Source organism: Phocoena sinus, chromosome 14, assembly GCF_008692025.1.
Source record: "Phocoena sinus isolate mPhoSin1 chromosome 14, mPhoSin1.pri, whole genome shotgun sequence".
NCBI classification, from domain to species: Eukaryota; Metazoa; Chordata; class Mammalia; order Artiodactyla; family Phocoenidae; genus Phocoena; species Phocoena sinus.
The window spans coordinates 4,426,784-4,454,698 of record NC_045776.1 but is presented as its reverse complement, the minus strand read 5'-3'; the positions used below and the strand labels follow the sequence as shown (position 1 = coordinate 4,454,698).

The window sequence follows — 27,915 nt, the reverse complement described above, 5'->3', positions numbered from 1 at the left end:
GAAAACCACGCCCGGAGCAGCGAACCCACTGCTCTCCTATCTTAGAGGTAGAACCTTGGAACTCGACATGGATATCCTTGATACGGTAGCACCAAAAAGCAGAGTGAAGGTCCCACGGTCATTTTTATTTAGCTACTGACCCATCCATGATTACACAGTCACGAGAGCATGTTACAGCAGAGCCTGCTGACTCGTCTGTGGATGCATCAAAACACAGAGGGATGTGTCGGGCACTTCAAGTCCATTACAAGAGGCATGATTTTGTTCCAGGCTTATGTTTATTAAAATCTAAACAAAGGATTCCTCTGCAAGGTATTTTCCCATGTGATAGAGACAGCTGCCCCACTGCCCTCCTACATTCGCTCTAACTTCCAGTGACACAAAAGGCAGAGGGTAATACATGTCATTGATTATAAAAATCTCTGCTCTGTAATTTAAACACATTCCTTTCCAATGTGTTTAGTTATTTCTGAAGAACTCCATGGCTCGTCAGTCGGCGAGCAGGCCAATGGACAATCATTGCTAACTACAAAGTACTTCGAGTCTATAAATTCAGCTCTCAAGTTTCGACATTTAAAGAAAAAAGCACTGGGCAGAGAATAATAAACAAAGACGGGATGACTGAATCAGTCCACACCAGAGTTCTTCATGGCCCATCACCAGAGCTAAATTTCTTCAAAAATCAGGTTCCAAATGTCCCACAATCTCTTTCAAATGTGTGTTTTTACAAATTAGGGAATCAACATTTCTTTACAGGAGCACGTAAACAGTTTTCACCTCTGAAGGAGGAGTCTGTAAAACCTGAGAACGTGTATAACTGAGAATCTCTTCGGAATGACATGTTTAAGCTGAGAGAATGGACAGTGGTAATGTTCTCTCATGGTTCACAGTCTTTTGCTGATGCTGCTGGTGTTTTTAATCAAAGAAAACATGGGGCATCTTTTCTAGGTCTTGCAGGCCACCCTCTCTTTTTATCACCTATATGATTGTTCAAGTGGAGCAATTATTAGAAATCTTTAAGCTGTTATTTCTGGGCCTTCCTTAATTTCCTTTAAAAAAAAAAAACTACATTGGAAACATTCAATACCTGATTATTCAATTAGATGAAGCAGCACAAGAAGAGATCCAAGGATATCCCTGCTCACATCAGACAGACAACTTGGATCTGAAAGATTAGCAAATTAAATGACCGCCAAATAATCAGATTCCAAACATTAAAGACAATTACATATCAGACAGCCAAACATGGTGGTATGGTTTAAAGGATTGTGCCCACAATAAGCAAATGACATAGTGGTGGAACATCAAAACAAAGCTGATGGATAAAAAGGCATGCTCTAAACGCTCAGGAGCAGAAAGGACAGTTCTTTTCGTTTGTTTTGTGTCTAATGCAGGAGGAAAGGAAAACAGGTCTATTCAAATCATTTTCAGGTGCAGGGTTCTGTCCGTTGAAGCAGTTAACAGTGGCTTCTTTCTCCCCAGACCAAAGCAGTCTTTTCTTCCATTGGCTCCTGAGAACGTGTTTAGTGTTCCGATGTGTAGAAGTGATACATCAGGGCTACAACCAGTGCTGAGATGGCTGGGATCACCCAATTGGTCCACCAGCTGGAAAGAAACAGCAGTGATGCTTGCATGGTGTTCGAAGGAGGGCACTCACAACTGTGCTCCTTCCCTTTGCCATGAAAGTCACCGTGGCGTGTTTTTATTGCCTCTCTAACTTTTTTGGGTGAAAAGGTAACTGAATTGCCGAACGTGCCGTGAGTACAACACATGTCCTGGTATGCTGGCAACTGGTCGGTCCTTCCAGCCTTGTAAGAAAACTAATGTCCTCCCAGTTCCATTTAGATCTGTTTCTATGTACTTATACAAAGAGCTATGAATCACTTCCCCAACAGATGCCACCTAGAACTAGTGACTTATCAAAAAGACATCAACTCTGGGTTACATATCACAAGTTCACGAAAGTGAATAGTCCTAGCAGGTTTTATTCTAGTTACATCCGTAAGTGAAGAATTGAAAATGGCACTGAACTGAGAACCAGAAGACCAAGGTTCTCATTTCAAGAGAGCCATCAGCAAGCTCTATAGCCAAGGGCAAATCACGTCCCCGGAGCATAAAGTTAAGGAGTTTGAAGCATGGGATTACTACAGTTGCTACTAGCACCACAGCTCAACATTCTGTGATTTTGCTTTGAAAATCTACTCTTTACATGTGTGTAGTAGGTTTAACGTGTTAATAAACAACATGCCCAAATTACTTAATTTGTGGTGTAAATTCACAAAAATCCCTAATTTACACATTGTTCGGTCCTGATGCATAGAATTTTTGATCTACTATAAATGACAGATGATATCAGGGGCAGGGTTAGGAAGAGCTTCAATACAGATTTGAACCTATGATTTCTTAGAAAACAGAAATTAATGTATAGGTTTCAGAATCTGAATAAAGAGCCGGTAACAGCTACGTATACATATATTTTCTGTCATAAACTTTCTACCCTTTAATATTCTTCACATATCAACCCATTCAAAGATCAAGTTCAAAATAAAGATTTAAATTGCAAAAGGATTATAAGTGTAATTTAGTAGGTTTTCAGTTTCCATTTAGAAGGAGACTGACATTTCAGGGGAAAGCAAGAGGAAATAAGGAAATACTGCAGGGAATGTACCAGAACACTGACAGCCTGGGGCAGCAAAATTTGACAGGGTGAAATTAATAAGCAGGACTGTGTAGCTTTGAGCTTGAGTCCCCAAAAATGTATATAATGGCAATTAAACAAGTCAGGATGGTAGAGCTGCCAAAAATGTCATTATGATCTTAAACTATAATAAAGCAATCTAGTCCTTAGAACAAGTGATTCATGCTACACTGGATTACTGCATTCGATTTTAAGACCAACCTAAAAAAGGGACAAGGGAAAACTGAGCCATGCTTAGGGAGGTATAATCATGACAATTTAAGAAACTGACCACATATCAAATAAGGAAGGAAATGAGGAATGTCCGCCTGGAAATTAAAAGATTGCCCAGGTCACAGGACTGCCACGGGGGAGCAGGAGACTACATTTGTTCTGCTCCTTAAGGTAGATGCAGCTGGAGGGTGAGATCTGGGGTCGCTCTAAAGTGTCCACGGTCGGAGCTGTCAGACAGTTGAGGAGGGAAGGCCCTGGGTAGTCTGGGTGCTAAGTGGAGATGACCCCTGGCCTGTCCACTGAGAGGCACACGGCGGGAGCCGGAGCAACAGAGGCACCTCGGATGAGGGGAGAGGCCCCCAGTCCAACTCTGATTTTAGGAGCCTTCTGATCACAATAATGCTTTTAAAGAAAACTACCACGTACCTGGAATTAGAATTAATAGTAGTAATAAGAGTTTCCTGAAACACAAGAGAAAAAGTAAAGTAAGTTAAGGGGAACATCTAAACATTTATTCAATTGACTAAAACCTGTTTTAAAACAAGATCACAGGGCTTCCCGGGTGGCGCAGTGGTTGAGAGTCCGCCTGCCGATGCAGGGGACACAGGTTCGTGCCCCGGTCCGGGAAGATCCCACATGCCACGGAGCGGCTGGGCCCATGAGCCATGGCCGCTGACCCTGCGCGTCCGGAGCCTGTGCTCCGCAACGGGAGAGGCTACAACAGTGAGAGTCCCGCGTACCGCAAAAAAAAAAAAACAAGATCACAATAGTTTATTCAATTCATTCTTCTTATTCAGTGCATTCTTCAAAAACAGTTGAAAGGGAAAATTATATCATAAACTTCTCACCTGAATACCTAATTTCATCATTTTTTCAGAAGAAAAAAAATTAGATAATTTGAAAGAAAATGTTAAAAATTAATAGGCTACCTAAAATATTCTGCACATCTAAATACTTTAACATAGAAACCAAACACAGGTATCATTTATACATATACAGAACCTATCATTATCTTTAAAGTTTCATTATCTTTGTTTCATTTTTCAAATGCATGAATGAAATGTTCAATAAAAACATCAGTTATTTCATCAAATCTCATATGAAGTAAAAGTGTACCCAGATTATACAAAAGACATGTCAACCAAAAAGAAAAAATAAGAAGTATCACTTAAATTATAACAGTCTGGACCACCTTTTCTGGCCTTCTTTAACTCTGTCAAGAAGGCTCTAAAAAGACACTGGAGGCGTCACAGGCTGACTTCACACTGTCACCCACCAAGAAACCTTCAAATGCCACGGTCTTTCAGTTACAGCCTGTATCACTTTCCAGCACTTTCTGAGTGGGGTCCTTCCTGTCAGTACCATGAAAATGAACTATGGATGGCTCTAGGAAGATGCATACTTCCCCAAACAGTGGGGTAACTAAGGCTTAATGAAATGTAAGCTTTTTCGGGCTTAAAAACTTGTTAAGAAGCATTCTTTTGAAGCGCCACACCAGCAAAAGTATTAGTGCCTCAAAGAAAGGTAGCCAGAAATAAGGCAGCTTCACAGAGTTCTATCTCTGTAGTTTCCCAAAACACAAGGTAAAAAACCATTAGCAAAACAATCAGCGATTTGCAGTGAGGCAAAGCTACACACAGCAAGGCGAGTTAAAGACATTCCCGTGGAAAGGCAGAAACCTTCCAGGAAGAGCAAGCAAAGCAGTTGTGAGACCCACCAACCTGGTAACATGGCCTTTAAGATTCCTGACACAGGAGGAGGGAAAAAAATAGTCATTTAAAAGAAAACTTCACAGTTATTATCTTTTTAAGCAATATTAAATCTTAGAGACTACAAAATGTATCCATAACTACTGCAAGATTAGGTTTCAAATTTTGCATAGATGAATAAAATTAATAAGGATTACTAGAAGTAACTGGACAATGAGAAAATATTATTTAGCTATTAGAGACATATAAAGAAAGACATAATCAGTTCTGAAACAAATACAACAGTTCATTTAAGGTAAAATGTTATTGTCACACTAGACAGCTAAGCCTGAAATAGTAAACAGAAGGCAAACATGGATCTGTTATTTTGTTATACCGAGCACATGCATTTCACCAAACATGCTGACAACTTGGCTGGCTTGCCTTCCACTACTAGTGCAACGTCACCACCAGCAACAACAATGATCCTCTAAAGAGCTGAACTGTAAAAGACAATATGCATTTTTATTGCTTATTATCTGTTAGGCTCTTAACCCAGGGATGCTTAAGAGTTAAGGCAAGTTTGAATTAGCACTTGGGCCACAGTTGGGTTTTGGTATGTAACTAACAAATCTGTCAGAACAGGGAAAAAAAGACTGGTCTTTATTACAGGCTGTGCCTCCTGTTCACTCCCTGACCTTGAGGGGTTCAATTTCAAGTAGGAAAAGGTTAACAATGAAATCAGTACATGATAAGCTCTCAATAAAAGCATGCACAGCCCATTGAGCTTTTGCAAATCAAAGTCACCTCATTTATAACTTCATCTCACTTAGCCTATTTCTTCACTGGAAGGCTTTCCTAAAAATACTGCTGATGGAGTGATGCCTTTGATGCGAAGGCTAGAGCCTACGGAGGCATGAGGGACTTGCAACTGCCAAGCCTTAAGTGGGTGCTAGCAGTGGTTCTGCAGTGTGTGACCTTGAACAAGGTCAAAGCCTGGAACAAGGTTGAGTTTCATTGCCTTCACCTTCCCTAGAAGGTCCAGGAATTCCCCCGTGATATCATGAGAACCAAATCAATTCACTAACATAGCAATGTTTTGAAAACTGCAACCACAAAATCCTAACAGTAGGTATTGCCACTAATGATATCGTCCATGTCAAATTGATAGATCTGGATTTGCTTACTTAAAAATGTGTCTCTGTGTCTACAAATATCTTAACTTGGCAACTTCACCTGTTTCCCTTTGGGCAGGTTCAAGCTAATAATCTTTGGTGCAGCTTCCTTCATAATTTGAATATCTTCAGCAGGCAAAATTTCAAAAATTCAGACCACAGTGTACATTTATCAGACTGGAGATAGATGGAATGATTATAAGACACACCCAACAAGGAACACTCTCTTCTGATAAACTAGAAGCACAGAAAAGATAAATCTAGGAAAGTGGTCATGTATTTTCTTTCACTGTGTCTGCTTATGGCCTCTAAGAAAAATAGCAAGTTTCTGTCCCATATTCCTCCAGTTCTGCTCTAAAGTCAGCAAAGTCACATATGTTCTAAAGGAAGAGTCTGTCTCTCAGAAGTAAAACAGTTATGTAGGAGATCTTAGCTCTAATTGGTGCTTGCTTTCTGCTGGTAGGAATCGTGGTTCAGGACATGGTTGGACCTACATTAGCTCCAAGTTCAGGTAACAATCCTTAGCAAATTCTTGTTTTACTACAGCTGAATGATATGCACCAAGCTTACTAACATACTGAACACCTAATGGGAAAAATTACACTTTTTCCCTGACAGACTTTAGAGAAAAAGCAAAAAACTTCATGTATCACAGAATTTCAACAGTCCAAAAAGGAGCCTCAAAAAAGGTACTAAGTCATCTAAGTGAGGTGATCAGGTCAGAGAGAAGGGCTAGTGAACCAGGGCATAAAAGTAGCACTACTAGAATTATTTTCCTTCCTTAAGGAAAAATACATCAAAAAGTTCTTTAATTAGCATTAAATTCAACCAACAAATATTTACTGAACACCTACTATGTCCCAGAGACGTGAAGATGAAGAAGACATAGGTAGTGTCCTTAAAGGTTTAAGTATTAAGACCTCTGCTCAGATTTTAAGTTCTCTGAAAAGAAGGCTTATGTCAAATCTCTCAGATCAGAAGCACAATGCCACTTATAAAAAGTAGCTCTTCAAAAGGTATCTGTTGATAATTATGGTGAAAAAGTTATTTTAAGTATTGAGAGTCTTGTGACGAGAATACACAAGCTATCCTAATGAAATATACTGAGCGGCCTAAACAAACAAAAAATTTTGCTGAGACAACAGGGTACATATTCATCTAACCTAGAAAGACCTCTGCTGGCCTCAGGTAAATAAATGCCCTCCAGTCTGACAGGTATGAAATACAATGCAGATAACTATAGCTGAGATACTGGAGATGGTCACACTTACCGAAGGCTTGGTTATCTTTGACCTGTCATCCTGCAATTAAGAAAAAAAAAAGTAAGGTCCATTATGAAAGGAAAAACATCTGTAAAACTACCATTTCCAAAGTACTCGCTTTTACTGAGATTAAAAAAAAAAAATTATTATTCAGTAATTAGCATTTTAGGTTCCATCTAGGTTATCAAATACACAGTTTGATCCATCTGACTGCAAAAATTAATAGCAGATTAAGTGCCTAGATTTATTTTGATCTAGCGTTCCAAAGTTTAAAATAGCATGATAGTCATATTTATATGCTGATCTGTATATATATTTATGATCTGTAATTCAGGGAGCAGCTGAGACCTACTTAGATTCTTCTCTTCTATCCTCTGAAATTCACTTTGAGGTGGGGGGGGGTAGGGTGTGTGTGTGTGTGTGTGTGTGTGTGTGTGTGTGTGTGTGTGTGTGTGTGTGTGTGTGTGTGTGTGTAATTTGTGTGGTATCCTCAGTGAATTCCTGCAGTCTCCCAATTATAGGGTTATAATCTACTCCCTAAAGGGTGATCACAGGTGAGGCAGAAATGCTGCAGTCACAGCCTGAAATCCCCCCTGCTCTACCCTCACAAGCTTTGGAATGGAAAGAATAAGGACAGGATGGAACATTTTAAGGGAAGGCCTTTCCAATTACCATACAACTATTTCGCTTTGGTGACATATGAAGATAAAGATGAAAATATGTGGATGAATAAACCTTCCTGATAAATGAAGCTTCCTTTCTCAAAGTACCATCTCCCACCACCAAAAAAACCACGTCTCACTCGACGGAAACTGCTCTAAAATAGATTTCCTACCTTCAGCCTTCCCCAAAGAGCCTACTTCAACCTTTCCTTTATTCACAGTCACTACAAGAAGCATCAATCAGACGCAACAGAACTTTTTGTATGGCTGTTTTTCATATGGTTTCTAGGTGTGCTCACTGGGGTTGAGGTTATTTGCTATGTTTTTTCCTTGTTGGAGCCCGCTTCTAGGAGCACCTCCACCCCTTCAGGTTGGCCACTGGTAACGTGCCCAGAGCTGGGGGAGGAGAAAGGAAGGCACTGGCTTGGAGGAGAGGTCCAGGCTCTCTCTAGAGGTGAGAGGGATCTACCTGTCTGCTCCAGATTCCAAGTTTGCACATCTCCAAGTTTGCAGCTATATTCCTGATAACTTTGGTTGACAGATGAGTGAAGTTATAAACGTACATTTTAAAATGCTGCAGAAGGGCCTAAATTCCTATTACAGCCCTGGGTTTACATAAAAGCCAAAACAAGCCTACGTTTCTGCAAAATCAGTCCATGGATTGCCACCAAAGATGATGTTCTCAAAGGTCTCAGGTAGAGTGACAAGGTTGAGGACCATGTGTGGGTTTTACAGAAGGCAGAGTTTATTCATTGAACATAGCTGATTTTTTTTTCATTTCTAAATCATTTTTTAGAATTTAAATATCCTCAAACTAATGAAAGTAGAAAGGAGTTTCTTAAGAAAAATATTCTGGTCAAAGAAGAAAGAAAGACAAAATAACCCTACTCTGGGTCACTACCCCCACCTTCTAAAATCTGCTGCTCAGGGAAACTTCAGAGTCTGAGACACACCGTCCCCAGGACGTGACCCTGGAGTGAGAGGATTCTAAGTGCTGGTGAAAAGTGCAACCAGGGAAATACAAAGAAATTTCTGGTCAATTTATTTCTAAAGTCAGGAGGAACTGTTTTTTGCTTTTTTCCTTTTTAAATTTTGTAATATGCAAGTCTACAGATTCGAGTAAGGTCAACCCACAGCCTTAAAGAGAAACAAGGCCCCCAAAAGGTGCTTACTGGATGCAGTTCTCCAATGATAAACGTTTTGGACAATTCTCGAGCATCTGTAGAGTGTCCGACATCCTCAAAGTTTTCAGTAGCATCACCTCCAGCTTGTTCCCTTAAGACTTCTTCCCCACCCGGGTGCTGTTTGAAGGACAGACAGAAAAATGAGTATGTTTTCCAGGCAAATGAGTTAAAAGGAAGTGGCCAGTTTACCTAACCAAACAGGCTACTCCAGAAGCCACAGATGACAATGTGGCAATATAAACCATTCATAACCTGGGTGAAAACGATTCCTTTGTATTCAATTTCCTACTTGAAAGTGCAGACAAACTTTCTCCAATAGTAAGACATTTATTTCCCGGTTATTCACATGACAATAAAACCATTAGGCACTCATTTTTCATCCTTTGGGAATGTCCTCTTTGCTTTTCCATAAAGCTCTCAAAATCTCAAAAAGATTTTCTCAGTCTTTACCCAATCTACATCTTGAACGCATTTCCACACTTATTTAAAAGCCTTCCACTGGGGCACAGGATATGAGTCCGCTTAAACATGGGAAGCCGCCCTGGAGGTACAGGCTGTTGACTGGCTCACTCTGAAAGCCAGCCTGAAGCTTCCTGATGCATCTCCAAGGCCGTGGCAATGACAAATGTGTCTTGTTAGTTCTCGAACAGTCTGTTTATTCTTAGGCACAGCCTGACAGGGACACACAAAATGACTAACTTATGCAGCACCCACAAATTATGCAAATTCACAGATTGTTGTTTCTTCTGTGTGGGTGGCTTCATTCATGAGTTCCTTAACTTTTGGGTCCTGTTAAAGATATGTGACCATAGACAAGTCTCCCAAATTAAATCATTATTTTCCAGTTACAGCCTATCTTCAAAGGAAAATTTCAAATGAGGTTAAAAACATAGATTAGGGCTTCCCTGGTGGCACAGTGGTTGAGAATCCACCTGCCGATGCAGGGGACACGGGTTCATGCCCTGGTCCGGGAAGATCCCACATGCCGCAGAGCGGCTGGGCCCGTGAGCCATGGCCGCTGAGCCTGCGCGTCTGGAGCCTGTGCTCTGCAACGGGAGAGGCCACAGCAGTGAGAGGCCTGCGTACCGCAAAAAAAACCCACAAAAAACAAAAACATAGATTGGCCTTTTGTAAACAATCAGAAAATTATACAAGTTTTAAAAATATAGAATTTTGGGACTTCCTTGGTGGAGCAGTGGTTAAGAATCCGCCTTCCAATGCAGGGGACATGGGTTCCAGCCCTGTTCCAGGAAGATCCCACATGCCGCGGAGCAGCTAAGACTGTGCGCCACAACTACTGAGCCTGCGCTCTAGAGCCCGCGCGCCACAACTACTGAGCCCACGCACCACAACTACTGAAGCCTGCGTGCCTAGAGCCCGTGCTCTGCAACAAGAGAAGCCACTGCAATGAGAAGCCCCCGCACACCGCAATGAAGAGGAGCCCCCGCTCGCCGCAACTAGAGAAAGCCCGCACGCAGCAATGAAGATCCAACACAGCCAAAAATAAATTTATTAAAAAAAATATATATATATAGAATTTTATCTTTAAAGTGCTAAACTGAAGAAAGTAAACATTCTACTTCATAGACCGTAACACAATAGTCTTCACCTAAAACAAAAGGACAACTTCTCAACTTAATTTCTCATCAAGCACAGGAAACAAAGAAGTATGTGTCTACATGTATGTATGCACACATGCATTGCATGCGCAAGTGTGTATGCATTATGCATATGTGTATGCATGCACATATGTAACCATTTATGATTCAGACCCTGCCTAAACCATTTATAAGGCAGTTTTCTTTTTTTTTTTTATAAGGCAGTTTTCTAAGGAAAAAATAGAGAATGAGAGAAACATCTTGGGTTATATTGGTTTGAATGACCACTGTTTAGGAAAAAATATAGAATAAATGAATTGATGCTAAAATACATTTGCTCTACCTTTTAAGATTTTTTTGGATTTTTAAAACAATTAGTAAGGAAACAAAGTCTAAAAACTGATTTTTGGAAAAAAATAATTCAAGTCTTGGTAAGACAATAAATATGGGACTGGCTTGTTATGTGCAGGGAAAGGCAAACAGAGACACACTGCCAAGGAAATCAAGTCTAAATCATGATGGTGTGGAACTCCACAATTCGTCTTGTCACTGTCCTCACTCTTGTGACTAAGTTCATGCTGCCATTTTAATAAGCAACCATCACATTTGAAGACTAAAAGAAATGCTCTTCCTTACCTGCTGGCGCCCGAAAGTGACAAAGAAAGAAAACTGGGAACGCTGGTGTTGGCGCCGTCTTGGTTATTCCCAGAGATGGTCTATGTCTCCCATTTCTTTCCAGAAACTCTCAGAGAACATACTACTATCTTTGGGGCAGGTTATAGAATTTGGGGTAGCCCAAAGAAAAGGCAAGGCTTTGAAAAAGGAAAGTGATATAAGAACAGGCATGCAAAGCAAAATTATCTGAGGATTTTCTAAAAGATTAAGGAAAAGACCAAAATGCCTAGTTACAGGCAGGCAAGATTAGAGGTAACAAAAAAAGAGTCTGACGGGGCTTCGCTGGTGGCGCAGTGGTTGAGAGTCTGCCTGCCAATGCAGGGGATACGGGTTCGTGCCCCGGTAAGGGAAGATCCCACATGCCGCGGAGCGGCTGGGTCCGTGAGCCATGGCCGCTGAGCCTGCGTGTCCGGAGCCTGTGCTCCGCAGCTGGAGAGGCCACAACAGTGAGAGGCCCGCATACCGCAAAAAAAAAAAAAAAAAAAAAAAAAAAGAGTCTGAGACAAATTTTGGTGAAGTCTGTATCAGAAATCTGTCCTGGTAAAGGGTCACTCACTAGGACCTCCACTCATCCCACCGTGTGCCGGCAGTCAGCCCCTGTAGAGCCCAGAGGGAGAGAAAGACTGGAGGGAACGTCAGCGGTGACGGTAGGAGGACCCAGGAAGGACAGAACCGGCGGCAGCCATGGCAAAACAAGCCATTCCCACTGGAATTGTCCTTCTAACAAAAAATCTCCCATTTTTCCAGAGGAAGATTCCATTTTCCATGTGCATAATTCCCTGTCTGCTTCTGTGAAATCTCTACTTATTATAAGGTCCCCAAGTACCACCTTGCGCTGATAACATATGAGAATCTCCAGATACAAACTAGGGAATACCAATAAAATAACTGGAAATAGCTTTCATTTTTTACATCTTTTTGTATATAAGGGTTATTTGCAAGCAAATAAACAGGAAATAGATTTTAAAAGATGAAACATTGGCATAATCCATAATTCAGAAGACATCAACTGTCACAATCCCTACCCATTCCTAAGAACACTTTCAGAAAGACGTGGTAAATTCCTGTGGTATAAAGAGAATGGTGGCTACCAGGTCCTGGAATTACAACTGGCTTTCTACTGCTCACAGCATAAATGCTTTCAGCGATGCTGGCACAGTGGATCTCTTCTCCTTGAAATGTTTTCTTCACGTGGCTTCCAGCACAACAGGCTCTCCTAGTTTCCCTTCAACTTTATTTCCCCTCCTGATCTTCTCCAAGTCTCAACCCCAGCGCTCAGTCCTTGGCACTCTCCCATTCCACCTGTACTAGCTCTCCTGGTGATCTTACCTGGTCTCCGACCCAGAATATCACCTGTTCTCTAGTGAGTGCAGTTCATGAGGCTTCCTTTGAGCTCCAGACTTCTCCCACATGCAACAGCCTACTTACCTGTTCACTCAATGTCTAATGAGCATCCTGAACATAACATAACCAAAACTGAACGTTTTACTTTGCCCCCAGATACACTCCTTCCCAGTTATTCTATTCTCAGTGAATGTTGCCACCATGCATAGTTGCTGCAGCCAAAAACTAGAAATCAAACTTCATTCCTCTTTCCTTCTCACTGCCATCCATCAGCAAATCCAGCTGGTTATCTTCACAACATATTCAGAGGCTAACCACCTCTCCCCACTTCCAATGCTACCACCTTAAGACCAAACCAGCATCTCCTGAATGGACAACCACAACTGACCCCTAACGGGTCTCCTGCTTCTTCTCCATCCTTCCCACAATCGACTGTGCTTACTCCATCATGCCTGTTACCTGTTTACCTGTTACCTCTCTCGCTTCCACTATGACCAGCTACCCTGGACTAAGCTAACATCTGAGGATTTTCAGAACCCCTACATTTGCCTCTGTGTGGAATGCTCTTCTCCCAAACCTTGATGAGATTTCGTCTGTCCCCTCGTTTATCCCTGCTCACATGTCAGCTTTTCAGAGCCCTTCGCTGAGTTGCCCATCCAGAAGGGCCTACCCCGTCCTCACACCACGGTCTCTATCCCCTCCCTGCTCTTTCCTTCACAGCACCTAGGACTCCTGAAGCTCTATTTTGTCAATCATTTGTAAGATTCATGAGGACAGAGGCCTTTGTCTGTCTTACTCATCCCTGCTGCCCAATACCTAGTTCAATGCCTGGCACATGGCAGATACAAAGAAATATTTGTAAGCAAGTTTGGATAAATAAAGGAGATGTGCACGGCTGATTACACATTGGTCTTAGAACTAGTATATACAACTGGTTAAGTGACTGACAACAACTTTCCCATTCCAACTATTCTAGTTCACACCCCTTTCCTTCTCCTGAACTATAACAGTTCTTACCATTCAGAAACCATATAATTTCATATTCAATTTTGTTTAATTCATTTAATCCAAATATTTATGAATACTATGTGCAAAGCATCGCCTGGGACACACAAAAGTACATGAAAAATAGACATAATTTGATCCTGAAAAAGCATACAATTAATTTGAGGTTAAAGAAGAAAAACACAGATATAGCCTCATAGTTTTGGCTATTCATGTGTGACCCACGGCAGTGATTGCCACCATTCTATCTTCCAGGTCACTTACCCATTCTTCTGCCTCAGTTATTCTGCTACTGATTCCTTCTAGTGTATTTTTCATTTCACTTATTGCATTGTTCATCTCTGTTGGTTTGTTAATTCTTCCAGGTGTTTGTTAAACATTTCTTGGATCTTCTCGATTTTTGCCTCCATTCTTTTTCCAAGGTCCTGGATCACCTTCACTATCATTATTCTGCATTCTTTTTCTGGAAGGTTGCCTATCTCCACTTCATTTAGTTGTTTTTCTGGGGCTTTACCTTGTTCCTTCATCTGGGACCTAATCCTCTGCCTTTTCATTTTGTCTATCTCTCTGTGATTGTGTCTGCCCTCTGGTGGATGAGGCTATCTAAGAGGCTTGTGCAAGCTTCCTGATGGGAGGGACGGGTGGTGGGTAGAGCTGAAATATGCATGGCATACTTGGGGCAAGTGAAGAGACGAGTGTGAATAAAGTAAAACATGTGAGGCTGTGTGATGGCTTACTTCACATGTCAACTTGAGGTGAAACTTGATTTCTGGGAGGTGTTTCTAGATGAGATTAGCATTTGGATCAGTGGACTCAGTGGAGGAGATGGCCCTGCTCAATGTGGGTGGGCACTATCCAATCCATTCAGAGCTTGAATAGAACAAAAGGTGGAGCAAGGAAGAATTCACCTGTTTTCCTGTATCATTATTTGAGTTGGGATATCTCATCTCTCCTTCCCCCGCCCTCAGCCTCCCATTGACTCCTCTGGTTCTCGGGCCTTCAGACTCAGACAATCACTCCACCAGCTCTCCTGGGTCTTGCTTGCAGATGGCAGACTGGGGGACTTCTCACCCTCCATAATCATGGGAGCCAATTCCTTATAATAAATCTCTTCATACATAAATATACATATGAAATATGTATGAGTATCTCCTATTGGTTCTATTTCTCTGGAGAATCCTAACACAGGCTGGATGGTTAGAAGGACCAAACCATTAGGGCCTTGAGAGCCAGTGTGAAGTGGAAGACACTGAGGATCACTGTGGGTTCCTGAAGAGCAGAGCGACCATGACAAAATGCTGGATGGACCTGTCATGGTTAGAACAGAGAGGCTCAAAATCCAGACAGGGAGAGCACCACTGCAGACATGCAGCAATCTGACCAGCATAGCAGCACAAACCCCTCTCTTTCCCTCTACCGGCCCACAGGCACCAGCCTTAATAAGAAGCCCCTCTCGGCTTCCTGAAAGTCGGCTGCCCTCCACCTCACCTGTGGAGCACAGCATCAAAAGCATAAAACTCAACTGGAGATCTTAACTCAAAAGGCTAGGCTACATGTTAAAACCCCAGAAGTTCAGAGTCTAAAAGAACCTTCAGAGACCCAACATCCTTAAATTCACGGATGGATAACCGGGGGTCCAGAGAAATTAAGCCCAACATCGCACTGACAGTTCATGGAGTAGCAGGACCAGAACACTGGGGTCTGACTTACAGTCCAACCTCCCCTCTCTTTTTTGAATGGGCAAATTAAATGGCCATTTTCATGTTTCTGAACAAAGTGACTTTAGATGCCTTCAAAATAAAGTTTCTTTGTACATATCTCTTTGGGGACTTTGTTGGGGAATCTCACTTCTAGACCCCAAGAAATGTTGTCATTTGCCCTGCCTTCCTGGGCCTTAATAACTAAGGACAATTCAAAGGATAGACATGCTTCTGTCTCAGGGCTCTGTCTGGCTACGAGGCTGTCCCAATAAAAAACCCAGAAAGGGGGCTTCCCTGGTGGCGCGGTGGTTGGGAGTCCGCCTGCCGATGCAGGGGACACGGGTTCGTGCCCCGGTCCGGGAGGATCCCACATGCCGCAGAGCGGCTGGGCCCGTGGGCCATGGCCGCTGGGCCTGCGTGTCCAGAGCCTGTGCTCCGCAGCGGGAGAGGCCACGGCAGTGAGAGGTCCGCGTACAGCAAAAAAAACCCCAAAACAAAACAAAAACAAAAAACCCAGAAGGGAATGCAGAACCACACTGCAGTATCGCAATACTCATCAGGTCAAAGCCATTCACTTCGAGGGCTTGCTTAACTAGGCAAAAACAAATGATAATAACAGAAAAACCCTTTCCACATAAATGTAATGTTATATGGACCCAAAGTCCACCAGTTCTGGAGTTTTAAATAGGATCTTTCAGTCCGAACACTTAACACTGCCAAAAAACGTGGCACAAACAAGACTGTGCATAAACAATGACTAGGCGAAAGAGATTATCTTCAATAGTTAAGCCAAAAATGAAAACAACTGTTTGGAGTGCAATCAATTTATATAAAATTTAGAAAAAATAACAAGACAGCCAAATGCTTCCTATCATTTCTAGACACTTTCTGATAAGGCAAACGGTGATGGCCACCCCTGTGGACTGGGTGAAGGGGCTGGAACCTGCGTCTGCACCGCCTCGGGGCTTTCTGCGCACCTTCTCACTGAACCCTCAAAGCTTAGGGACCAGAGGCTCACAGGCATCATCTGAATTACTTCTCCTCATTTCACTCTGAAAATGATGCAATGAAACATGAAACAAGGCCCATCTTTGCATTCCCGCTGCTGGCTTATGAGACCCACCCGCTCACTCAAACATCTGCCAAGTGCCACGCCAAGCTCTGTTGTTTCCAAGGTGGGTAAGTCATGGTCCTGCCCTCAGGGAGTTACACTCCAGTGACATGCAGACAAGTAAGAGCTAAACATAGTAAGCCCCGGGTGCAGAGCCATGGCACAACAGAGGGAGGGATGAGCTCTCCCAGAGCTGGAGGTGAGAAGCGGCCAGGGAGGGGTCGCTAAGGAGGGGGTGCTTAGACTCCGTGTGAAAGGTACACTGGTGGTTCACCAGGTGAAAAAGGGTGGGGAAGGGCGTGTTCTATGCAAAGAAAATGGAAAACACAAAGGCCCGGAGGCAGAGACACAATGGCACCCTGGAGGAACTGCAGGCACTGTAAATAACCGGATTTCACATGGATAAAAATGCACTGTTGATCATTTTTTTATTTGTTTTTGTTTGGGGGAGGCAATGAGAAAACAGGATCACACACGTGTCACCTCCCAATTGCTATCAATAACCCTTCCCCATATCACTCGACAAAATGTTAAAGCAGACCCCTCAGTAGTCACGTATTTGGCCATAGCCCCTGCACCTTTGTTGCAGTTTGGTCTCCAGCTGTCTTGGCCTCCACGTCCAGGCAGTACTGTGTTACGGAAGAAGCCCAGGTTTGGAAGCAAAGGAAGCTGAATTCAAGATCCAGCTCTGCCATGTCTTAGCAGAGCAACCCAGGAAGGTGGCAGCTCTTCCTGAGCTTCCATTTCTCCATCATTAGATACCTCTCCCACTTAAACTACAGAGATTAGTGATATAACTAGTATAATACCTGGCATGTAATAGGTGTTCCATCAATATCAATTTCGTTCCCTTTCTTATTCAATACTGCACATTCAATACTGCCAGAAAGAACCTAGCACAGAACCTCACACAGCGCCTGGTCCCTGTAAACTGCTGAGGCCAAGTCCAGCACCAAACCCCAAGTGACCCCTTCTTTCCACCCTGCCCTTCATCTTCAAGAGATTTCTGTGGATTTAATCAACTGGCTTGATCCTACTAAGCCACAGACCCAATGACAAGAGTTAATAGAAACAACATACCATAAGGACAAAGAACATTCGCTACATGAAATCATTCTTAAAGGTCATTAGGATGAGAACAGATAAGCAATGCAGCTGTGAGCTGATAACTATCCTGCAGTGCTGTTATAGTGTTCTCTCCTTGAAAAGAAAGAGAAGAAAAATCATTCATGGTTACTTTTATTTTATTTTATATATATATATATATTTTTGGCTGTTGGGTCTTCATTTCCGTGCGAGGGCTTCCTCTAGTTGCAGCGAGCGGGGACCACTCTTCATCGCGGTGCACGGGCCTCTCACTATCACGGCCTCTCTTGTTGCAGAGCACAGTCTCCAGACGCGCAGGCTCAGTAGCTGTTGCTCATGGGCCCAGCTGCTCCGCGGCATGTGGGATCTTCCCAGACCAGGGCTCGAACCCGTGTCCCCTGAATTGGCAGGCAGATTCTCAACCACTGCACCACCAGGGAAGCCCCATGGTTACTTTTAGAGTTGAGACAGTAAATGTTTGGCCCCAAATTTACCATGAATCAAAGATAATTTTGCATTTAGTCAGTGTACCCTGACCAATATTTTTAATTCTACCATCACTAAACTTATATCATTAGGTAAAATAAGTGAGTTCACCGGAGACGTAACAACTCCTGGGATCTGTGAAGGGAAGAGTAAGTCCCAGACTGAGAAGTAATGACCCTGGGGTAGAGGAAGGGGCAGGGACAGGTCTGCCTCCGAGGGACAAGAGCAGGGGACACCGAGGCCAGGAGAGTTAGAACACGCACCGCTTGCCTTGTGACCCAGCTCAACCCAACGCTCCTCATAAGAACAGGCAAAGCCACCAAAATTGAGGGCCCAGTGGAAGATGGGTTATGATCTAAGAGGGGCTATTGCTCTATCTACGCTAGGATCCATCTTGAGTTGGACTGGCCAAAAGATGAGAGGACAGGACAGGCTACAATTGAGACTGAAAAGGAGGATTGAGGGTGGAACCTGTCCTCCTCAATACCAAATCATTAGGCCTATTTTTCCTTTTATATCTAGCGTTAAGAATTTTAAAAATTGGCTAAAACAGGCAATTTTATTTCTCTCCTGGAGGCAGGAGAGAAATAAAACAAGCTGTCAGGAAATTATCCACGCTGGCCCAACAGCCATTCTGCATCGATTTTCTAATATTTTACACTCATAAACTTTCACTTATTCATTCAATAAATAACTATTTATTGAGTCTTTTCTATGTGCCAGCATTGTTCCAGTTGCTGGGATACTTCCTGCATTCACAGAGTCTACATTCCAGTGGAGGGAGACAGATAAGCAGTAAACGTGAGAAATAGGTTACATGGCATGTCAGAAGGTGACATGTGCTACAGGAAAAAGAAACACCAGAGCAGGGTGGTGGGCCCAGAATGCAGGGGCTGGGGGGTGACCAGTTGTAAACGGGTTTCAGGAGAGGCCTCGTCGAGACAGTGAAGGAGTGAGAATGCTGCTCTCTGGGGGATAACCTTCCAGCGCAAAGGGTCATATGGTGGACGGCTTCCTGGCACGTTCACAGAAGAGCAAGGGCATCAGCACGCATGACGCAGGACGTGCCAGAAGGCGGTGGGACCTCGTAGCTGCCTTACAGGCTCGGCTTTAACCACGAAAGAGAGGGAGCTGATGAATGTGTTTTTTGTTTTAACTCTTTATATTGAAAATAGCTGCAGAGAGGTGCCATGTGCCCATCACTCAGATTCCTTCAATGGGCAACATTTTCCATAACTGTAATGCATCGTCAAAACCAGCAAATATCTTAAATAGGAGTCACTAGACCGACTTAGAGTTGTTGTGTGCACTTGTGTGTCTGTCTGGTGTATCTCTGTGTCCTGGTCTGTGGCACTTTCCCACATGTAGATTCACAGAACACGGGACCATTCTGCCACCACAAAGGCGCTCCCCCTCCTGCCCCTTTGCAGTCCCCCTCCCCCGCCACCTATCGTCTGTTCTTCACTTCTGTGACCTCGTCATTCTGAGAATGTCACAGAAATGGAAGCACACTGTGTGCAATCTTTTGAGACTGTCTTTTTTCACTTAGCATAATACCCTTGACACCCAGTCAGGTTGCTTTATTCCCTTTTTACTGCTGAGTTGTCTTCCCTCTACGCATGTACCAGTCTCACCAGGGACCCACTGAGGAACATGTTGAGTTGTTTCCAGTTCGGGGCTTTACAAATAAAGCTGCCAGCCCAACAGCCACTCTGTATCAATTGTCTGATATTGTTTACACTTACAAACTTTTATTCATTCAATCAATCAATATTGAGTCCTCTCTCTGTGTCAGCATTGTTCTAGTTGCTGGGATTTGCGTACAGGCTTTTATGTGGACATAAACTTTCATTTCTCTAGGACAAATGTCAAGGAGTGCTACTGCTGGGTCATACAGTAAGCCTATGTTTAGCTTTTTAAAACAGGTAGATTGATTTCCAGAGTGTCTGTACCATTCTGCATCCTCACCAGCAATGCATGACCAATTCAGCATTTCCACATCCTCACCAGAATTTGGGTTATCAGTAATTTTTATTCTAACAAGTATGTTATAGTATCTCACTGTGGTTTTAATTTGCACTTCCTTAGCAGCTAATGATGTTGGACATCTTTTCATGTATTCATTTGCCGTTCACATAGCTTCTTGGAGGAAATGTCTATTCAAGTCTTTTTCCCATTTTCTATTTGGATTATTTGTTTCCTTATTGTTGAGATTAGAAAATTCTTTATATATTCTGGATATAAGTCCTTTGTCAGATATGAGATTAGAAAAAGTTTTCTCCTAGTCAATGGCCCCATCATTTCATTCTATTAACAGGATCTTTTAAAGAACAGAGTTTTTCATTTTTATGAAGTCCAATTTATCCACTTTTTCCTATATGGATCATGCTTCTGCTGTTGTGTCTAAGAACTTTGCCTAATCCTAAGTCTCTTCAAAATTTTAAAATTTTATATTTAGATCTATGATCTACTTGGGGTTAATTTTTATATAAAGTGTGAGGTTTGGGTCAAGATTTATATTTTTGACTACTGTCGTCCAATTGTTCCAGAACCATTTGTTGAAAAGGCTGTCCTTCCTCCATCAAATTGCTTTTGCATCTCTGTCAGAGTATCTGCATGGGTCTACTTCTGGTTTCTCTACTCTGTTCCACTGATCTACGTATATGTCTCTTTGCCAGGACCACGCTTTCTTGATTACTGCAGCTATATCCAAAGTCTTAAACTGGGTGGTGTCATTAGCCACTGAAGGGTTTGAATAGGAAAGTGATAGGATCTGACATCTTGAAATAGCACTCTACTACCAAAAATACACAGTCGGGGGTGAGGGTCACCAGGCTGGAGTGATGGTGCTTGAGCAAGGAGCCGGCGTAGAGGGGGAGAGATTAGTTGGATTCTGACTCCTTTATAAAAGTTGAGCCCACAGAATGTTCTGGGGGATTCAGTGTGGGTGTGAGAGAGACAGAAGGATCAGACATGACCCCAGGGTTTTCGACCTGAGCAAATGGATGGAAGTGTCATCACTGAGATAGGGAAGGTGGCAGCAAGATGTGTGAGGGAAGGTCAGTTCAGTCTTCAACACGCTGTGTCTGAGAGGCATGTTAGAGAGCTGAGTGGAGATGCGAAGTGAGTTGCGGATACAAGAGTCCTGAGTGTAGGAGAGACGTCTTTGTGACCCGGAGATAGAAATCCAGGAGCTGTCAGCACATTTAAAGTTGTGACGCTGGATGAGACGGCTGAGGGAAAGTGGAAAACACTGGGCCCCGGGGCCTCCGACACTGCAGGATGAGACAGAACATCCCCCTTCCTGGTAGAAGACATTGGGCGGTGACCTGAAGAGGGTGGTGAAAGGAGGGCACACCAGGCAGAAGGAAAACTGCACAAAGGTCTTAAGGCAGAAACAAGCCTGACTTGTTAGGGACACAGAAAGGTGTGGAGGGCAAGGCAACAGTGTTACCAGCTGAGGTGGGAGAGGAAGGAAGGGGCCAGATCACGCAGAGTTTGTTACACCAGGAGAGAGATGGCATTTTATTCTAAATGCATTGGGAAGCCATGGAAAGGGACTAAGCAGAGAAATGACAGTCTGTTTCTACAAAATGAAGTTTTTTATGTTCTTCTAGAAATCACATTCTTTAACATAATAACAACATACATTGCCTGAACTGAAAACTCATAAATCAACAAACAATGTGATGGAACCACTGAAATCCCGAAGACTATGTCAGGAAAGGGGCTCTGAAGAGGAAGACAGTCTAACAACTAGAGCCACAAGAAAGGAAGGTGAAGACGGACAACGGTATGAAGGAAGGAGGGAGAGACCCTTCCTGAGGCCCCCAGGAACCACGTGTAAGTGAGACGGGGACTTTGGCAGACAAGCAAACACAGTACCACCCACAACTCAGAGGGCAGGACCGAAATCAGCGAGGGGGTGAGAAGGAGAGGGCAGGGGATTAGCTAAATCCACAGAAGGATTTCATCAGAGCAGTAACCTCATCAGATTTCCATTCAGAACAAGCCCTTCCAGGCCAGTTATTTAAGAGGCCTTTAGAAAACAACATTTAACCTCTGCACGCATGCCCAACAATCTCTTTCTTGAATGAAATAATACAGATTCTTAAAATCATGCAGATGTCATCTGTGTTAGGAACAAATGGCATCCTTGAAGACTCCTTCAGAACTTTCTCTACTTAAAAACTCCCCATGGGCAACTGGAATGGCTGTTTTCTCCACCTTCTAGAAGGCAACACAGTAAAACGACAGCAGATGGGAAGAAAAGCACATTTTAGCCCTTTGACCTTCCAAAGGTTTTCTTTTTATTCTTTCATAACTTCCCTTTACTTTCTCCCTGGTTCCTATGGAGAACCCTGGATATGGGGGTGGGGGGGAATCTCAAAGCAAATAACAGCAGCTGTGTACCAACTGGATGTGTTTTCTTTTAAAGCTGTACTAGTTATCTTAGGTCCCCTGCCCTAGTCACAGAGTTACTGTTTTCCACCTTCCCTCGGCCATCTCATCCAGTGTCACAACTTTATATGTGCTCACAGCTCCTGGATTTTTTCAACATATAAATTCTCACATTCACCATTGTGAGATGAGGCTCTGATGCCTATTTACCCAAGATGCCTGAACCACCTTTACCACCAAGGATCCCTTTACATTTTCCTCCTATGGATTTCATATTTTCTGAGGTTTATTTACCAAACTATGTATGTTAAATAATAATAACTTTTCCATTTCACACTCATCAAAGACATATTTGCAACTGCAGCTTTATAGTAGTATAAGATTCAGGATATTATCAAACTTCCTTGAAAAAAACAAAGGCACTTGGGATTTTAGCACTAAACATGACAGTCCTACCAACAGTAAAGATGTAGGGTCCTCTGTGTTTTTCAAAATTAAGGACACTGAGTTTCAAGCACCCACACTCTCCTCCTGGCTCCCCAGGGCACTGAGGTCCCCCAGGCTTGGAACCACTCGTCTCTGCAAAGCAGGCAGCCATGTTCAAGGAAAACAACAAAAAGTAAGTCCTTAAAACAAAACCTGCTATAGAGAATACTGCCTAAGACTCAAAAGGCAAAAGTGAGTCAGAAGCCAACAGCTTTGTAAGGCAGAATGCTGTTAAAGAACATCTAAGATGCAGATACAGAGCATCAGAATCCCAAGATCACCAGAAAAAGTTCTACAGAAACAAGTTTCCATTTTGATCATGTAAAGGAGGACAACTTGACACAAAATATTATGCTTTATAGTATTTTTCAGGAAGGTGTCTATTTCACAAATTAAATATGTAAAGACTTGAACTGAAAGCAAGTTAATATTACTGCCATCAATTATGTGATATTTTCTTCTCATGTTCCACAGCACTCATAAAACCTGAATAAATGCTATTGCCCAAATCACAGAAAGGGAAAAGCAAACCATTTTTCTCCCTGGCCCCAAATGCCTGCATTTTCATTCAAAGTTCTACAGTCGTTAACCTTGTTAATGATATAATCAGAAATGACAAGACTCAAATTCACAAATATAAGTTCAAAAACTATAACTCAGAATTGAAAAACAAAACCCACCTACTTCAAAATACGTAGGCAGGGACTTCCCTGGTGGCACAGTGGTTAAGAATCCGCCTTCCAGTGCAGGGGAAACAGGTTCGATCCCTGGTCCGGGAAGATCCCACACGCCGCAGGGCAACTAAGCCCGTGCGCCACAATTAGTGAGCCGGCACTCTAGAGCCCACGAGCCACAACTACTGAGCCCACATGCCACAACTACTGAAGCCCACGCGCCTAGAGCCCGTGCTCCACAACAAGAGAAGCCACCGCAATGAGAAGCCCACGCAGCGCAATGAAGAGTAGCCCCCGCTTGCCACAACTAGAGAAAGCCCACGCGCAGCAACAAAGACCCAACGCAGCCAAAAATAAATAAATAAAATAAATAAATTTTCAAAAAATATGTAGGCAACAAGGCTCATAATCTCATAGATCAGTGTCAGATAGTAACTGAACACCTGCCACTATTGAGATTGCCAGTAGTAAGGAGCCAATCTTCCCTCTCAGGTGTCTACCCTTCTCTGGAAAACAAAACAGCTTTATAAGGCTATTATTTCAGGAGATGGAGCTCACTGCACAACTTAGAAACTTCACTTGTGTTCTTGCCCAGAGGGTATAATTTTTATAATGCTCTCCTGTTTCAACATCACCTGCCAGATTTTCACCTTCACCTAAAATCTCATGTTAGCACTCAGCTGCCTATGATGCTACAGAAAGCCACACCCCACGCTGACCTGTACAGGTATAGGAGTTTGCATTTACTGTGAAGACCATACACCTGCCGTTGCGTTATATGTTTAACCAGCATTATTTTGTTTCTTATCATAACCCCTCAAAGTTGGCACTACTGTCATCCTCCCGTTTTACGTTAAATAAGGCATATGAGGCATAGAGAGCGTGGGCACAGACTAGGACCCCCTTCCATCCATCACAGTATATACTGTCTCAACATGAATACAGACATGCATATAGATCTATAATATATACGGAGATCTAGCCCATAATGAAAGTTCACTATTTAGAGGTAGGAAGGCAAAAAACTTCTTTCATATTTGGGTAAGTTAGCAAAAGTAGAATCTTCTTTAGTTACCACGCAAAGGCTTCATGAATTTCTGGAGCTTTTAAATGATGGAAGAAAGGGGGCAGGGCAAGAGGGGAGAAACATATCTTCTGGGCTCCTTTTTCTGTTTCAAAAGAAGGGATGAGATAAATAGCACTGCCCTAACAACGGAACAGGAGGAATCTCGGAAGAAGTGAAAATTCTGGCAGAGCGCCCTGCAGGTCTCTGAAGGAGATGTGTGTTGAAGATGCAGTAAGCCACTGGCAGGGAATCCTAGGATGGCTAAGCTGGGGCAGGAAGCCAAAGCCTAGGACACTGCATTAATCAGAGATGGTCACAAAAAGTGAAAACAGATAGTGAAAATAGTAAATAGAACATATGTCCCCTAAAAGTAGAATCAGATGCTCTGGGAAGGCTGGCACCGCCGATGACCAGCTAGAACAGGCTGCAGGAGCCTCCTCCTCGCTGCATACCTTCATCCTTCTGATCGGTCCCATTTCACAATGTCAGCCACTGTCCTGTTCTACCTTAATCCAGACCAGCTCTGGGAGCCAGTCTGTCACCGCTGATGTTAGGCCCTACTCACCAGAGTCGATGCCTGATGCCTCACACGGCCACTCCGGGTCCACTCCCCACCGCTGAACTAGACTCTGGCTGATACAGCACAGCTGTGTGTGTAATCCCTGCCCATGCATTGTTTTCTGTGTTATTCCTGCTTCCTCAAACGGAAACTTCAGAGAATAGAACTGATATCTCTTCCTCTCGAGTTCCACAGTCTCCACTATAAGAACTCAGCAGATACAGGATCACTGATCAAAAGGAAGGGCGTGAGTGAGTACCAGAGAGCAGTGGTGTCACAGATAGGCTATTCTGGGGAGTTTCTACCATGAAGCAATTAAGAAAAGTTTAGTTTATAGGAACCGCTGTAAACTTGTTTTTATGTATCTCACTATAAACAGTAGTTTTGAGTTATCTTGCTAAGTATTAGTTATCAAATATTAGTGATAAACTCGACTCATCGCGTTTTTCTTGAGAGATGTTCTCCCCAAGCTACTTTTAAAGAAAGAGTATTGAAAACTGAGTGAAAAATAAAGGAATTTGCTGTCAGCTAATTCACCCATTGAACAGCTGGTTTGCATCTCTTCCCATTTTGCTTAGAAAACCTTGTGCAATTCCTTTTCTGCCTCATAAGAATGAAATGTAAATGGTTTATAGTAAAGCTTAGTCATCTTCTCTTCCTTATCTCCTGAGAAATGTACCCATAAAAGTTATGCAAAATATATCTTAGGGCAGTGATTCTTGACTAGCAGTGACTTATTTGTCCCCAAGGGGACATTTGGCAATAGTTGGAGACATTTTTGGTTGTCACAATGGGGGGAGGGGGTGATACTGGCATCTGGTGGGGGGAGACCATGGAGGCCCCCTGTACAACACAATGAATAGGACAGACCCCACAAAAAAGAAAGAAAAAAATGGCAAAGCTTCATAACATAAAATATCCTATTATTTTATAAATGCTATTCTTTTTTATAGACACAAATAAAGAAAGCACACAATGGATCTTAAAATTCTACAAGTACATATACCATGGGAAGGGGGAAGGAACAGTTTTAAGCAGACATCTGGTATCAATTAGACCTGACGTTATTATGCAGGATTATTAGTTCAAGAATCTCTAATAGCAAATAAGCTCTGTAGCTCAGCAGAAGGAACAGGACAGATCAGATCTGACCCCCTACTATAAACCACTCTTAACCAGATCAGGACACTATTTTATCTTCTGGCACATCACCTGAGGACAATTTAACAATAATATATCTTACTAATAACCATCAACTTCAATCTTTAAAAAAAATTCTTTTTAAAACATTCTCTACAAAACCAATGTCCTTTGATATAAATTGTGATCCAGCTCAGACCAGGCCTCTTATCTTCATTTTCCTCACAAACTATGTAGAAAATTCCCATCACTAAGCATTCCTGTCTATTGTCTGGGGAAATGAAGGAGAGCAAGTGATACATGAAGATTTATGACTGAAACTCCCCCACAGTGATATAACACAGCCAGAGGCAGCAAAGAAAAACTCCTTAGAATTTATTGCAAAAATTATAATCAACGCAAAGAATCTCATCAAAGAAATGTTTTCCTCAAAGTTAAGCAAAGTTACTTTACAATTCCCAAAGCTGCTTAAGGATGAAGTCGCACTGGCATTTTTCACTTCTCTGTCCCTCCCCCTTGCTCCTCATCAAAGCCACACACATACCCCCACGCTCACTCGTAGGAGTCCACTACTGTACCTCACCGAAGTCCTCACTGGATACCTTAAATATCACTGGGCGCCCTCTAGGTGAACAGCGGGTGGGTGGGCGTGGATGGTGGGGTGGGCTTGTGGATGCCAGGGGGAGAGCCGGCGCAGACCACACCTGGACCTCCGAACTCAAGGTCCCCTCTTGTGGGATCCCACAGCTCTCAAGGTGGGTGGTCTCCAACCGGCTCCAATTAGGAATCCACTCCAGGAATAATAAGTGGGACGACCCCTGTCCTAGATAAAGACCTGGTCTATGCACACTCAAGGATAAAAAGGATCTTCAAAAATCCTTCCGTAGTTGCGCTCTCTCTTAGGAAGACAGCTCCAGATGAGATTTTGTTTCCCACGAAGTGCGAAGTGGTGCTCTCCTACATGCCCGCGAAGGGTCTCGGGAGACAGTTTCTGCCCTACAAGGGCTGCTAAATTGGTTCACCTGGTCGCGGCAGTGGCTTATGCACCTCCAGGTGTGAACACGCGGGCGCGCAGCCTCAGGTGTACAAACTCGGGGTCCGCTCCCAGGTGTACAGACTCAGGGGGTGCACACACAAGTATGCAGACGCGGGGAGCAGCTCCCAGGTGTGCAAAGCCGGGTGCGCACGCACTGGTTAACACACTCAGGTGCGCACATAGAGCCGGGCAGGTCAATCCCACCACGCTGCGAACGACAAGTCTCGACAGGGAACCCCCAAACTCCAGTCGGCATCCTGCCTCCACCAACTCACCTCCTCCAAAAATTTGGTCAAATCGTACACCTTGTAATGCAGGATCAACCAGGTGCTCTTGCTGTGGTTGTGTTTCTGGATCTCTTCCAGGGTATAGTACTTCACGGCTTTGTCGGACTCCTCTGCCATTTCGGAACGCGGCGAGCCTCAGGCCCTAAAACGAGCAGCGCAGCCGGGCTGAGTGCAACCGGCGTCTCCGCTAACTTCCCCCGGGACATTCCCCACGGCGCTACTCAGCGCCTGGGCAGGGAGGCAGGCACTGGGGTGGGGGTGGAGGGGAGGTCGAAGCAAGGCTTCCGATGATTGGCCAAAATTCGTGTCACTCAAGGGTCCCGCCCTCGGCCGACACTCCACCAACTCCAACGGGCCGCGCCCAGTTCGCGAGTGTTGA

At 43.3% G+C, this 27,915-nt stretch overlaps 1 protein-coding gene across 3 annotated transcripts; it reads right to left on the bottom strand.

Moving 5' to 3' along the window:
* Positions 1-104: 104 nt before the first annotated feature.
* Positions 105-27,796, bottom strand: LOC116738820 (cytochrome b5). Of its 3 annotated transcripts, XR_004345377.1 has the most exons (6): positions 27,525-27,790; positions 8,871-8,999; positions 7,046-7,075; positions 4,633-4,656; positions 3,338-3,372; positions 1,499-1,605 (listed from the first exon to the last, which is right to left on the bottom strand). XR_004345377.1 is itself a non-coding variant. In XM_032602628.1 (5 exons), exons 1-5 carry the CDS (start codon positions 27,651-27,653, stop codon positions 1,524-1,526), a joined length of 405 nt encoding a protein of 134 aa, XP_032458519.1. In that variant the 5' UTR covers positions 27,654-27,786; the 3' UTR covers positions 105-1,523. The 3 variants fall into 3 exon arrangements, 2 of the variants coding, with proteins under 2 accessions (XP_032458519.1, XP_032458518.1); XM_032602628.1 differs by lacking the exon at positions 4,633-4,656 and having other exon boundaries at positions 105-1,605; positions 27,525-27,786; XM_032602627.1 differs by lacking the exon at positions 4,633-4,656 and having other exon boundaries at positions 105-3,372; positions 27,525-27,796.
* Between the last annotated feature and the right edge of the window lie 119 nt (positions 27,797-27,915).

Bases quoted from the DNA above. Each gene is read 5' to 3' on its own strand.
- LOC116738820 (XM_032602627.1), bottom strand. From the start codon at position 27,653: ATGGCAGAGGAGTCCGACAAAGCCGTGAAGTACTATACCCTGGAAGAG. The intron at 9,000-27,524 runs GTGAGTTGGTGG...TCCTTCAAACAG, and splicing joins TGACCAAATTTTTGGAGGAG to CACCCGGGTGGGGAAGAAGT. The intron at 7,076-8,870 runs GTAAGCACCTTT...TCTTAATTGCAG, and splicing joins TCATTGGAGAACTGCATCCA to GATGACAGGTCAAAGATAAC.